The sequence below is a fragment of the Epinephelus fuscoguttatus genome, linkage group LG5 (genome assembly GCF_011397635.1).
Source record: "Epinephelus fuscoguttatus linkage group LG5, E.fuscoguttatus.final_Chr_v1".
NCBI classification, from domain to species: Eukaryota; Metazoa; Chordata; class Actinopteri; order Perciformes; family Serranidae; genus Epinephelus; species Epinephelus fuscoguttatus.
In genome coordinates, this window is record NC_064756.1 from 42,946,277 (window position 1) to 42,961,291 (window position 15,015).

A 15,015-nucleotide genomic window follows, 5' to 3' on the forward strand; every position below is an offset into this window, starting at 1 on the left:
TACTACACGTGAGGCACATCCACTGAATCAATGATAGGACATCTACAAGAAGAGGATCATGTTAGATGTGATATATTTTTTTCTACCTGTTTGCCCAATCTGAATATCTAATGATAATCAGCTTGCTTTTTATAAGAGCCCTGCACTACACTGCAACCTGGAGCTGAAGCAAATAAGCACTGTCTTATGTAGTGTCACAGTCACAGGTTGTCATTCATCATTCTGATAAGTGGCCAATCTTCAAGAATACGAGTCTTATGTAATATGAGCCAGCCTGAGTGTAGAAACCAGTAAGGAGCAGAGACGTGAGAGCAGAGTGAGAGCGTAGCAGAGTAGAGACTCTTTTTATAGAGACTGTAATGGACATTTTCTTATCAATTGACAACTAAGACATTCAACATCTGTTAGCAGCAGGTATAGTCATAAGGCTTAGTGCTAATTAAATCCCCTGGACCTAAAATTCATCTTTTTACCAGACTACCTACCCTGACAGCAGGGATAGACACAATTTATTAAAGATCCATTACGTATCACATTCACAGTCAAATTCACTTCAATCAAGGATTTGTTCACCCATTTAACACAAAAAACTTTTTTCTCACTTAGCCCCTAACCATGAGAGGGGTAGTGAAGGCTCTAAAAAATTGGTTTCTGAAACATTTGCTGCAACCACATGGAATTTTGTTGGTAGTGTTCACAGCATAAAAAAGATGTCATTTGTAAATAACAACATTAATCTGGATCCACAGACCTCACAGTTTTTATAGGAACCATTTCTTCAGTAGAATGTTTTAGAATGTTTCAAAATTCCCCTTTCACAAAGCCAACCAGCAGAAGTATCAGTATTTAATTAACAGAGTTTAAGTAAAATCCTGTTCAAATCAAATAAACAAACATAATTGGAAGATGATGGGTCCGTTTCACAAAGCAGGTTCAACAAACTCTGAGTCTAATCCTGAACTCTGAGTTGATCTACTCTGAGATAGAAAACTCTGAGTTTCTGGTTCCAGAACAGCTGATTTGAATCAGTTTAATCAACTCGGAGTAGTTTCACCTGGAGTTAAGCGCGTGCACCACAACTATAAAAAGCCAGCATCAATGGAGCCCCAATTCGACGAGTCACCATGGCAACGGGGAAGAGGAGGGCTGCGTTTTTCACTCCACTAGAATTAGAAATCTTAATGCGCTCATACGGAGAGTTTGCACACGTTTTCAAAAAGAAGTGCAACACCACTGCAGCTGCAAAAGAGAGGGAGACGGCGTGGGAGAACATTGCTGCTCGGGTCAATGCGTAAGTTTAAATGTAGTCCTTTGCAATCACACTAATATTACAGGGGAAAACTGCTTGAATGGTAGCCTATTAATTTATTTCATTTAGATGCAATCCCGCGGGGAGAAGCGCACTTGGCAGCAGTTTAGGATGAAATATAAAAACACTGTTCAAACAGGTAAGACCTCGGCATAATCTCATGGGGGTACCTCATTTTGATCATGTTTTACATTGTAAAGTAAATATTGAGTGGCTGTTTGACTGTGCAGTTGTTTTATCCCCAACATAATACTGTTTTCACACACATAAATGTCTTCTCATCTATATCATGTTCTGTTAAATAATTAAGCCTATTTAAACTAACACAGACTTCTACTCAGCCAGCAGAAAGAAGGCAGATGCCCGTAAAACGAGCACACTTTTCTGACCGCCCTGCATACAGTTGCCTTACTCAAGTGCTCAGCATCTCCGACATTGTACAAAAAACTAGGTTGTGTATGTAGATGATGGACTGTGACGTGAAACGGTGCAGCTCAAAAAGATAATTGTGTGGAAATGCTAAAACATCTATGCGCGGTCTGATAACCATCTCCCGACGAATATTTAATTCTCTGCGCAGTAATGCTGCTCCTTCATCCACAGGATCGTTATCAGAAGGACATGTCATGTTAGTGAAAAAAGTCTCCACCTACTGTGCCTAATGGACTTGTAATACTGACTCTGATTTCTTAAATGATTTTTTTAATGTCAGACGGCAGAACTAGGCTACGCCAAAACTCGCCTGCTGACTGAATGAATGAGGAAATCAAATGGAGTGTGTGGCTCTGAAAGAGGGCGGAGACAGAGAGAAACTCAAGGTTCATTGAGAAAAACATGGTCCCGACCAGGTTAGGTTCATAGAGTCTGTTACTACGGTAACTGACCGAGAGCTTAAGTTACCTCTCTCTCTGAAACAGGCTAGAGTTACCCCTCTTTCTCTGGTTTGAGTTACCCCCCTTTTTGAAACGGAAAACTCAGAGTTTCCCTCATTTCAGGGTTAACAGACTCTGAGTTTCCACTAAACCTGCTTTGTGAAACGGACCCGATATGTGGAGCCAATGAAGGAGCTCATCTGAAAGGGCTGTGGGGGTTTGTGACTCAAAAGAAGTTTGGAACCACCTGGTTGACATCACGTAATCAAAAACAAGCATTACCCAAGTTAGCAAAAAATTAATAATGCAGACATTAATGTAGCTACTCCAAAAATCCAGCATGCATGGCTACTTCACAGAGCCCCACTCTGAAGACGTTAAAAGGTACTACATCATGGTCGTATTATCATGATGCATGCCAGCATGCTTTTCTGTTTTTTTTTGTTTTTTTTACCTACAATCCTTTGCACAGTGGAAGATACACCTGCAGATACTGAGCTGCAGACAGATGGCAGCTGATTGACAGCTGTCAGAGGACACAAAAATAATCATAAAAATAACGAATAACAACAAAAAACATAACTAAAACTAACTAAATGACAGATAAATGTGTATGTAATTGGACTGTCATGAATTTAACACTACATGTTAGTCTGCAGTGTATGCAGTTATAGTTTAAAAGTTAAAATGACATAACTTGGAAAGTAACAGCAGCAGAAGTTGGCCTAGCTCTCTATGGCAAGCTCAGCCAATGGCATTTTGTTGTATCTCCAAAGTAATGCTGAGTGAAAATGTTAAGATCTGCTGCATTTCAAATCCCAAACATTTTCTTTTTACTTAAAATTTTGTGCTACAGACTGCGAGGGATATATAAGCAGGAGGGTCAAAGTTCAAGCTGCATGTAATGGTGAAGTCGTATGTCCCAGTCCTATGCATAGGCCTACATGCAGCAGAATGTAATTTGTCAATGCAGCGATTAGGGACACAGTGATTGTGTTTTTTTATTCGATGCATCCTGTTTCCTTCTTAAAACATAATGCCTATATTACCCACTATGCAACCTGAGCACAGTGCTTGGTCAAAGATTCAGATGTGTAATGCTCAGTGTTGAGAGGGTTACTTTTAAAACATATTCCACTACAGATTACTAAATAAATGCCCTACAATGTAATTTGTTACGTATTTCATTAGATTACTCAAACTAAGTAATTACTTTTTGGAATACTTCAAAATCATCTTGCTGAGCTCATTTGTCTGGGTTTTATATTTCCATCCAAAAACACACAACAGTGTCATGGCTGTGCATCTCCTCTGTCGTAGTCAAGTGGCAGGTGCACTGCACAGACTTTTTTCAATCTGTTGATGGGAAATAAGTGCCTCATATGACTTTTACACCGAGTCCTAACAGAGAGTGAGTGTTGCTCTCTGTCAACACTAAATCCATTAAAAATGCACTTCTGTTTGTACTTTGTAAAACAGAAAACGTGATATTTACTGGAAATGACAGACAGTACAGCCAACAACAAGTAGCTTGTTGTTAGTGATGGTCATTTACCAGAAACTTTCAGCTACCTGCTGATCTCCCTCCAGTCAGCTGACACCTTATTTAGGTTTTGTAGTTAAATGAGGAGGTATTGTGTAGATCAGTGCTTCCCAACTGGTCCAGCCACGGGGTCCAGACTGTGGAGTAAGTGTTTATGTGAATAGGACGGCTTTGCGTGCTGAAGGGAATTCTGGATTGTTGTTATTCAAACTGTACGGTGTGCCTCACGCTGCTGCTAATTAAAGACACGTATGCAGAGATACTCCGGTGTGATAATTTCTCAGTTACAAACGATAACGCGACATGGTGTCAGAAGTGGGATAGAGTATCCAGAGAAGGTCACCTGCGTCTGAGAGAAGCCTTACGAAAAAGACAGAGAAGAAAAACAAAAAAACAAAAGTCAACGAGCTGCTGCTAATGGATGGAGCAGCAGAAGGAGATGCAGCCACGGGGGGCAGACAGGTACCCACTCCCGTAGCTGTTTGACTTCACAAAACCCCAGGAATGGGAGAAATGGATCAGGAGGTTTGATGGCTTTCGGCAGGCCAGTAATCTCTATACAACCACGGATGAAAACCAGGTAAACACCCTCGTGTACTGTATGGGTGAAGCAGATGACATGCTGAAACGATTGAACTTTTCCGACGTGCAGCAAAAGCAGTATGCCTCGGTAAGAGATGGATTTCACAGCTTCTTCATTGTTAAGAAAAATGTGATATATGAAAGAGCACACTTTAATATGGAAAAACAAGGATAAAATTAAACTGTGAACTAATTTTTGACTGCTTTATACACGTTGGCTGAGCATTGCAACTACGGAGCATTACATGAGGAGCTGATAAGTTTATTTTTTTAAGTTTAAGTTTATTCACATGTCAACAAAAGGTACAGTTGCACACACATCAGCATCAGGGTATACCAAAGTATGCCCCACGACATGTGAAAAGGGGCACCCCATAGAAGCTACTTAAAGCTTATTGGGAGAGACAGGCTAGTAGGAGGACTAGCAGACCTGCGTCTGTCGGAGCGCATGCATTTGGATAAAGATCTAACGCTGGCAAAAGCGATCGAGATGGCAAGACAGACGGTAGCAGTGCAACAGCAGCAGGGCAACCTGCGTGGGGACACAGTGAGTAAAAGAGAGACAAGCTCAGTGGACAGAGTAATGAGTAAAGGCAAACCGTTTCAGAAAAAGAAGAAACACAACCAAGGTGATAAGCCTAGCCAAGGGTGCATAGAGAAAAACAGACTGTCTAAATGTTTCAAATGTGGAAAAAGTCCCCCACATCCCAAACCACAGTGTCCAGCTAATGATGAAACCTGTCACTCATGCGGAAAAAAAGGACACTACACACGAGTGTGTGCATCATCAAGAACTGTGCATGAGGTACAGGAAGAAGATGATAACATATTCCTTGGCACAGTAGCAGCAGATGGAGATCCATGGATGGTGGATTTAAAGTTAGAGGAGAGAAAGGTCACATTTAAAATTGACACTGACATGACCGTTATCCTAGACTATATGTTCAACACAGTGTTCAACAGTGACAAGCCATGGCTTAATAAAGCAAAGAGACCCCTGCTTGGACCGGGTCGTACCCCACTAGATGTGCTGGGGTTCGCAAGTGTGACACTACACAAAAGAGGAAAAACAGATACAAGACGATGTGTATGTGATCAGAGGGTTGCATGTTGAAAGTTCAAAACATAGCGTATAGCATATGAACAAGTTATGGCATGAGATGTATACTAGGGACGGGCAAACGATCAAAATTCATTATTTGATCATCAAAAAAATTAACGATCAATTATCGATTAATTGATAAGCGAGTATTTCAAAAGAGAGAAAACAAAAGAGTGCAGTGCAGACTGCCGCCGCAAGAGAGCGCAGCTGCCCCCGTTTTGAGCTTCAACCCCCCAGGCCAAAGAGGAAGAATGGCACACGTGCGCAGTTCACCCCTGGGTGTTTACAACTGTTGCCAGCCAGTAGTGACAGGCTTCAGTTTTCAGCAAAACCTCCATCTTTCAATGGCGTAGTGTTTTCAGAGGCCTCAAGGGAAGCCGCCGAGGCTTTGGAGAGTGATGAGAGCCTCCGTCTGTTTATGATTTTTTGCCTGGTATAGGTCCGGCGGGGGGTCTCGTAGGCCCGTCGAGCCGCCGTGCTCGCCGGGCGGAAGGATCTTGTTGGCACGGCAGCTCGCCAGGCGGGGGGTCTCGTTGGCACGGTGGCTCACCAGACCTATGCCAGGCATTGTAGGGGAAACACTGCGACTATTGATCAAAATTATTTTTGATCGATCACAAGCCTTAACAATCAATCATCGACAATCGAAAATTGATGCCCATCCCTAATGTATACTGCTTCATAAACAAGGATAACTTAGCCAACATGTTGATCTCTCTCCTTTCTCGGTCATATTGATCTTTTTCTTTCCTAATCATTTGAGTGTGTGAATGGTGCGTCACTTGGTTGCTTTAATTATTGCCGCCGAAAGGACTTGTGGGACGGAATTATCTCCTTTCCTTTCGTAAACGATGGTCAAGTGTACCCTATGCTAAAGGAGATTAAAAAGGAAGCACTGAAGCACCTTTCCTTAAAATTTAGATAATTCAGCCAGCTCTTATCATGGCTGCCACTTAGATACTTCTGGTCATTTTACTCAGTTAGGAACCTTCCTAAGCAAAAAAGACTATTCCATCGCAGCCACAGGGCTGCTCCTCTGTTTTATCAGTCTGATAATTACTCTACAGTGTGATATTGGTCTATATGTTGCACCGCTACGCTGTGAGATGAATGAAGTTACCGCTGTAGCACACGCACAGTACTGTGGGCCTTTTCCTCTGTAACTTTTAGCTGTGCCCAGTCAAGTCATCCTGCGACGATTTGTGATGCTATCAGTTTAGATGGAGTAGATCCAAAAGGTCGCCCGCACTCAAGCGAGTAGCAGTGGCGTCACACCAATTGCAGCAAACCCCCGACCACCCCGCTTCTCCCCCTCAAACAAGCTGTGTGTTTTGAGACTATCTTCACCTTCTGTCTGCAGGAGACGAGAGAAAGGCGTTTTGTAGCTTCTAACTGAATCTCTGTGGTTGGAGTTAGTTTCTCTTCTGACTCCTGTTTTTACTTTAGATATCTGCTATATTCTAATGTTTATGTTCGCTATCAGCTGTATTAGAAGTTGTGTGAAGTTGCCGCTCGAAAACTTCCTTACTGTGCTGTTTCACAATAAAAGTTTTTACATAACATAATAACGGAGGACTTTAATTTTAAAGACTCTATAAGAATTAAAATATGTTTATCACCGAATTAGCAGAACTCTGTTAGCCACTTTTCTTCAATTAAGAAGACAAGTGTAAAAATATGGCAGGGAGGAAAGTGAAAGCAGAAACAGCCACGGTGAGATGCTGATGAGGAGTTTGTCTTGCCATTCAGCTGAAAATACCGGCATACGCCATCTGACAAAACTTACGCTCAAAACAGTTGGGCTCGTTGTGCTCCTCAGCACTGCATTACTCGTGGTCAGTTGGAATATTCCACTAGAAAACAATGCAATCAAACTGATGCTTGCTCGTCTTGCATTTAGTTAAGACAAGGTGTAAGAATACATAAAACAAGCAAGCACTTGACTTCAAGAAGCCAAAAGAAGACTTCACTGGTAGCGCTCAAGTGGGTTGATGCAGGTGGTGAGTATTACAGTTTTATTACTTCTACAATGGTTTTTAATTTAGTTCAATGTTTGTGTAACACAGGACTCTGGACAAACGAGCTTTGTGTTTATGTGTCTGTCAGTGTTGGGTAGTAGCGTCACTACAAGTAGCGACGTTACTAATTCAACTCCATTTCAGTAGCGTGGTGGTATTGTCACTACTTTCTGAGTCAAATAGCTTTTCAGTAAGGTTAAAAAAACTAAGGATAAGTAATGTGACTGACGCAGGGTTGCCACCTGCGCTGTATAATATGGGATTGTCCCATATTGAAAGATAAAATGTACTGTCCTTTACTGATTCTATACGGGACGCAACTTGTCCTGTATTTCTGTGCACACCCTGCTCTACTGCATGTTTTCACATGTTTGGAGTGACATGAGAAATATACAACCAAAAGAATTTCGGCTTCATCATTGCCATGGTTACAGAGACTCTGACAACTTATGGAGCATATGGATTTATAAAGCCTCATGTGCACTTACATCTCAGTCATTGTGGAGCTGGCTGCACGTGCACAAGCTTTGTTTACACTCCCACAGTGAGACATAAATTGATGCAGAAACACCTTCCAGTCAGTTTGCATATCAATATTTGTGCCCGCTCCACCACTCATTAGATCTGTCAGTTACAAATACGACAGAGAAGAAGTGCAGTGTAATAGACTGTCTCACACCAGCAAGGTTCTCCAACAGAACAGCTGTCATTACGCGTGACCGTTATGCACAGCTAAGTCATCACATGTAGGCCTACCTGCAAACCATCATATTGATATTTCAATCGTCATTATAAAACATCAGACACATTATTGACAATTAATTTATAGCTCTCATATTAAAACAGACTTTACAAATTGCTGCACAATTCAGGATAAAATTAAAAGATTAAGAACATGGAAATAATGGCTCTAATGTAAACTAATTTCAAAGAATGATAATAAAATTCATCACATATACTAAGCCTAATTAAGCTTATGAATGTACAAGTAATATTTTACACGACACTGTGTAGACTGCAAAATAATAACATAATCACTGATACTAGCACACCGACTAACGAGGTCTAACTCTAAATCTCTCACTCTATACTTCATGTCCACCTTATTCCATTATTCCGACCCTGTCTATCTGAATTATGATGCATGGACACAGTGGTCCATGGAGTTATCAGGAACTACTGTTTCAACGGTTTAGTTGTGCTTCCTTACAGTCACTGTATAGTCAGCAGTAGTAAATGTAAGTTAAATTGTGTCACTGATGTAACTAGTTAGAACTCTAAGTGGTGATGAGGTGAAAAGTTAAAGTTTCTTGAAAAATTTTTTAAAAGCTAAACTTCAGGATTCCTGCATATAGCCTCCTCTGTCTTGCTTCTTCCAAATTTACCAAATAGTTTATTTTGATGGACCAAACATTTTGCCCATGTCTGTGATCTGATGTTTTATGGTAGCGACCATTAAAAGGGCCTCCAATAGATCAGGGCCCACCAAACTTCCTTCAAATCTCACAATAAGGTTTTCTGAAAAGTTGACAGCTCTGAATTAGTGCACCACACAAAAATTATGTTGTGTCCATAGTATACTACAATGAAGTGCAGTACCGGAAGTAAGAGATTTGAGACCCATTCCAAGTTACTTGTATTCTGTTACTCCCCATCCCTGGTTATGCTGGTAATGGCTAATGTATCTTGGAGCCTCCAGCCTGCAGCACAAATAAGGAATTTTCAAACACTGACTCAAATGACATCACTAGAGGACATTTATCAGACTTCATACAGCACCCTCGGGAGACAGTGAAGGCTTTAAATTACCTTTCTACTTACATATGCAGACCCAACAACTGTAAACATATTTTGACTTTCCACACAGCTCTCACACAGTTCAACCTAAAACAGTCTCAACTGTTGGAAGCATGTTCACAGGAATGATCAAAATTAGTACACAGGTGATGAAAACCTGAAAGGAAAGGAAGGAAAGAAGACACTGACTGAAAAGCTCTCAGTAGGAAAGGAAGACTTTATTTTAACCCCATGAAGGTAAATCACACAGAAAACAGCCAAACTCCTCTACCAAAACATCTTCCTCTGACACTAATTGCCGGTTTCTCACACACATACTTAAACACACTGAAACAAACTTCTGAGTAAACAGTAAAGCACTCACACTGGATCAGAGTCCACACTCTCAGGCACGTGGGTTTGGATCTCTGCCTCCACCTCACAGGCAAATAAAAATCTGTCCTGAAACTCACCACTGCCAACGATGATACACAAGACCCAAACAGCTGAATAAACAGAGCAAACACACACACACACACACCCACACACACACACATACACACCAAAACTGACAACACAAACTGTCACCACCTGAACCAGCAGCAACATCTTACTAATGTGATTGGAGTTGCTCTCCAACAGCACTTAAGTCAAATAAGGAAATGAAGGAAACCCCTATTCTAACCCTTCTACCACAGGTTAAACATGTTGAAAGCTGGCAGACAGATACAGCAGAGGTCTGGTACTGTACATTACCATGTGGTTGACAGTATCTAGTGAACATTAGAGCCCCTCCTTTTATAATCCAGGCACTGTTACAGAGTAATCCGTGAGCGCAGCAGGCTGCTGGGAAACACACTGACAGAGAGCCAACAAATCTTCCCAGCCTGTTATCTCACTCCCTGTTTTTCTCCTCCCTCCTTCTTGTATTTCCCTCCCCCTCTCTCTGAGCCAGTCAGCCAGTCTGTCTTCCTGACATGCCAACGGCATGCATCAGTGACCAACAGCAACCTACATGGAACACCCAACTCCCTCGGGGAAAATTAGGGTCCTTATGGTTTCATTTTCATTTAGTTTATAATTCTTTTAATTCTAACAGCTGGGTGTGAAGTTTGTTTTAAATAATTATTGTAGTGAGCTCTTTTTCTGTTGATTTTTTTTATTTACCAAAGCTAATTTGGAATGCACATCAACCTTACAATTAATACAGTTTTTGTTTCTTGTTACAGCTACATAAGCTTTGTAACAGTTGCTGTAGTTACCCTCTTTACATTTCCGGAAGCTAATGTTTTTCAGTGCACATGTCTAATCAGTGCTGCACTCCACCCTACCTCGCAAGAAATCCTCCACTTCCTCTGCATGCCTTTTTTCCCCACTGTACTATTCCCTTGCACTGTCCACAGCCAGGCCATATAAGACTAAGTTGGTAATGAGAGGAGAGGAGAGGAGAGGAGAGGAGAGGAGGGTATATAGTTGACATGAAACATGGAATCTAATCCAAAAGTGGGGACTGTCACAACCTATGTTTATTAACCAACCAATAGAAATGCAGCATGAAATGACACACTGGCACTAAACCCAAACAAACAAACAGATAGCAGCTTGCCATGGAAGCAAAATGCGAACCTTGTGGAGTTGTCGCAGCAGAAGCCTGGCCTGTATGATGTGTCCATGAGACCATGATCGCATAAAGAAGGACGAAGCATTGAAGGAAATAGCAGCAGAGTTGCAGCTGACAGGTGAGCAACCTAGCAGCTAGCAAACACACAAATAGACACATATATAGCTGCCAACTCTGACGCATTCGCCGTGAGTCACGCAATTGGTTGATTTCACACAGTCTCACGCCACACCTCCAATTTCTCACTCGGAAAAAAATAAAGTGCTGGTAGTCGTTCCACTCCTGTACGGTAGGTGGCGCCACCTTACATAACTAGGCTTCTACTACCTACAATGACGAATGATGCCCTCCTGCTAGTAAGTCTTGCATTTCTCACCTCCAGGTATGTTGGCATGTGTCTTGTGAAGTAGTTAGTCCTTAGCTTTTAAACTTTACATTTAATTTCTTATGTGCTGTGAGAGCATGTAAAGGCATTTGGAGAGCTTTGTAAATGTCAAAATGCTAAATTATCAGCAAAGAGTACTTTATGTTAGCAGCTAAATTAAAATAGTAGCCTATTGCTGCAGCAGCCATCCTTTCAAGCAGCTGGGCAGAGCAAACAGTAGATAGGCGAAAATTTGCTCTTTAGACTACAATAATACACAAAATATATTATTATTCTCAAAATAATATTTTAGTTAGATCTTAATCAAAATATATTCAACCATTTCAACCATGAATTTCGCTTTCAATCCAAAATGGGTCGTGTGTCTATAAGGTAATAGTCTATATGCCACATAGGCAAGTCCTAGTTTCTGGTTTTAACTAGTTCAGTCACTCTGAGCTGAATGCCTTGTGAAGGCCCTGCAAGTCAGGGTGGCTTTGAACGAATGTAGGTATTGCCCATCTCCAGAATGCTACCCCTAAACCCACCAGAATGCAGGAAATCACATCCACCACATCCAAAATTTTCTGGGAAAGGACCCCCAGACCCCCACTATACCACCATTGTCGCTCTCTGTATGGTATTTGTATGTAAGGTATTAGGCCCTATCCATCTCCAGCAGGTGCCCCAAATATCCATTAGGATGCGGGGGATCAGGATCGCATCTACCAAATCAGTTGTCAAACAAAAATTTTATGTGTATGCCTAAATGACAAAATTGTGGTCGGCCTCGCTGAATCTCACTCCAAGGTTTTTTGAAAAGTTGTCAGTGTTGCACATAGCAGTATTTAGTGCGCACAAAACTTTTGCTAATTCCATAATGTGACCCTCTATGTTGTGCTTCACAGTTGGACAAGTAATATCCCGTGCAGCATCCTTGTGCACTCAGTATAGAAAGCTATTGCATCGTACGTCATAGCCTGCTATTCAGAAGGCTCTGTCATCGTGCAATCTGTATACACCAACCTTGATGTTGTACCTAAGTTCATTAGATCCATGTCGCACAGTGTAGCTGCACCAAAGTTTTAAGATTGCTAATATCTCCATGTTTACTGTCTACCCAGTTTAGTGCTGGAGAGAGCACACCTATTGGTCAAATGTAGAAAAGAGTTCCAATATAAACACGTACAGATCATACCAGTGATGGGACATGACACAGGTACATCAGGCAGAACTGAAGCTGGAAGTGTGTAATGTACGCAGTGATTTTAAGGATACAGATTCCCTACTAATGAGTAAGCTAAAATTCATGCTGAGTGGCTGTAGTACATACATGGAATTACTACACATTCAGGGCTGCCACCTAAACATTGTTAGGCCTGAGATATACCTCTTTTTTTATGCTCATCATTGCTGCCTTGCATGTCCTGCTTCTGTTTGGAGCGTTGGCTTTACATCCTCAGAAATTAACATTACACATTTGCCAGACACAATATGCGCATGAACGGTATGGGCCGTGTCAGCAGAACTAGTTAAACATACTTGCCATTGGCTGAACCTGCTACATACAGACCATCTATGATGCCGCTGCTGTTTTTTCTGCAGTTTTCTCAGAATTAACAATAATATAACCTTGTTGCATGTCGCCACGTTTGTTGTTTATATCATGCAAATCCAGTAGTTCTATACAATCTGAGTTCTCTGGTGTGTTCTCTGGTGGAATCCTCCAGCAACATGTGTAGTACATAGGCAAGTATGTGAACACTTATATTGATGATGTAGCCAGTTGTCTATGTGTGGTTTAAAAAGCAAGTACATTTCCTGCCTTAGAAGCATCTACCTCAGCTTGTCAGTCAAAACACGCAGACTTTTTCCTGCTGCATCATCGTCCACAAAGCAAATCAGGATAACACCATGGAAGGCTACAGATGTTTACAAAGCAAGTCGAAAAATGAAGGAAACAGACTACAGCAAAACTAATTTCTGTCTCAGCTCATGTGGGGCAATGTCTTACTGCACCTGCTTTATGGGCCCAATGATGTGGAAGATCTGTGTAATTTTATACCCAGGAAGTTGAACTTTGTTGCCCTCATGCCACTCCATACAACTTTCATAATACTGAATGGAGCCCCACCTCCAACGATGTATTGAGTTGTTTACATACATTCATATTATGAGCCTTTGCACTCTCAGACTCTTCCTCTGATCACACAGGTGATGTCAGGTAAAGTCTGTGAGAGTCCAGTGCTTTGGATCTAAATGGACATTGAAGCTGGGCCTTTCTCTTTTAATATAGGTGTGCATTGTGGGAATTAAAAGATTTCACATTTACAGTACATCATGTGGGATGGAAAGTAATGATAGGAAAGATAGTAGCTCTAATCAAGCATTCATGTAAACCGGGTTGAGACAGCAGAGCTACTGTTAGGAAATATTATATAGTCACTGTCACTTGTGTCCACTTCTCTACTGAGGATCAATCAACTAGGTGAATCTATCCTTGAAAATGATGAACTGATTATCAGAATAGATGCTAATCATTCTTTTGCTGATTGACTGACTGTTTGAGCTCTACTAAGATTGTGAGCACAGCCTTGTATCTACTGTCTAAATGTATGCCATGCATTAAAATGAAGGTTCTCAGTGCCAGTAAAACTCACTGTGCAGTCAGAGAGGAGCATTATGCATATCAGCCTCCATCAGGCAGTTCTCTTTATCTCTTAAAGAAAAGATGACTCCTGCACTCACTTTTACTCTGCTTTATTTATTTGTCAACGTTTCGGTCAAGCATGGACCTGATAAAGGTAAAAGTACAAGTCCAAGGGGATCAACTCCCAGCACCACAAAAAAACAAAACAAACAAACAAACAAAAAACAGTGAGAATGTGCATGTTAATTGAACTTTGAGCTCTCTTTATCTCTGCCTTGTCATGCATTTTACTGATCTGCCGAGGTCATGTAAATATTGTGGCAACACATCCCAGCTCTACCCCCTAGGGGCATTGCTCATCTCGTCCACAGCAATGCATGACAGGAATGCACATGCAAAATATGAACCAGGGACATGTATATTAGTTCATATGATTCTTCAGTATGCACAAACAGCAAAGTATTTTCTTAGCTCCTAAATCCCTTTAATACATATGTATTCTTGTTGTACAAGAAAGATAGTAAACAGATGGTAAGAAGACTATATTAACCTGCTGGCGGCCCCATGAGGCAGAAATGTCCATTAACCCATATGAATCTAAAGTGTTGGACTGAAGCAGCCAGTATGCTTCTCCAGAAGCGCCTGCCATATGGTCAGATAATCTCCAACACCTTTCCAACATCCAGAAATGGAAGTGAGTAAAGTAAACAAAGAGCTAAAGTCAAGAGGGAGTGAGACCAAAACAAACTTGTTCCAAAGGGTAAGGTTATTTTTCTTTAGCCATTGAGCTCTTTGATGAAATGTTTCCTGATGGTTTCTGTTATTGTTTATGACATACAGTAAATATGCTCTGTTCTTTCAACACTGGATTGTGTTGTCAATTTGCTGACTGGCTAACTAGTGTCAAGACGGTCTTGCGGTTTTCCTTTTTGAATGATGAGTACAGACCACTGCCGTCTGCTGGTGTGGGTTAGTCTCCTGTGTTCAAGTTCTCTGAACACAGTTTGGTGTGTCTGGGGCTTTAGAATCCAACATTCACACATGCTTTACACTGGGGTTGGACAGCTATGAAAGGGCGAGAAAGAAGCCAGAGTATGACCTTTTTCTTTTCTCGTTTTTTAAATTCTTGACACAACAAGCCTGTTTCTGTCACTTTTCATATAAACATCTGAGTGCAA

General features: G+C 41.3%; 1 protein-coding gene across 4 annotated transcripts in view; it reads right to left on the bottom strand.

Annotated features, from left to right (window-relative positions):
* Window positions 1-15,015, bottom strand: part of LOC125889079 (kinase suppressor of Ras 1-like) — a 109,656-nt gene that overhangs the window by 38,137 nt on the left and 56,504 nt on the right. Inside the window, exon 1 of one of the 4 annotated variants that reach the window (XM_049576761.1) lies at window positions 9,959-10,085. The exons of the other annotated variants lie outside the window; for them this stretch is intronic. Within the exon in view, the coding sequence (XP_049432718.1) occupies window positions 9,959-9,961 (3 nt within the window). The 5' untranslated portion in view covers window positions 9,962-10,085. Of the gene's footprint in view, window positions 1-9,958; window positions 10,086-15,015 lie in introns of those variants that run through there. 4 annotated transcript variants of the gene reach the window in all.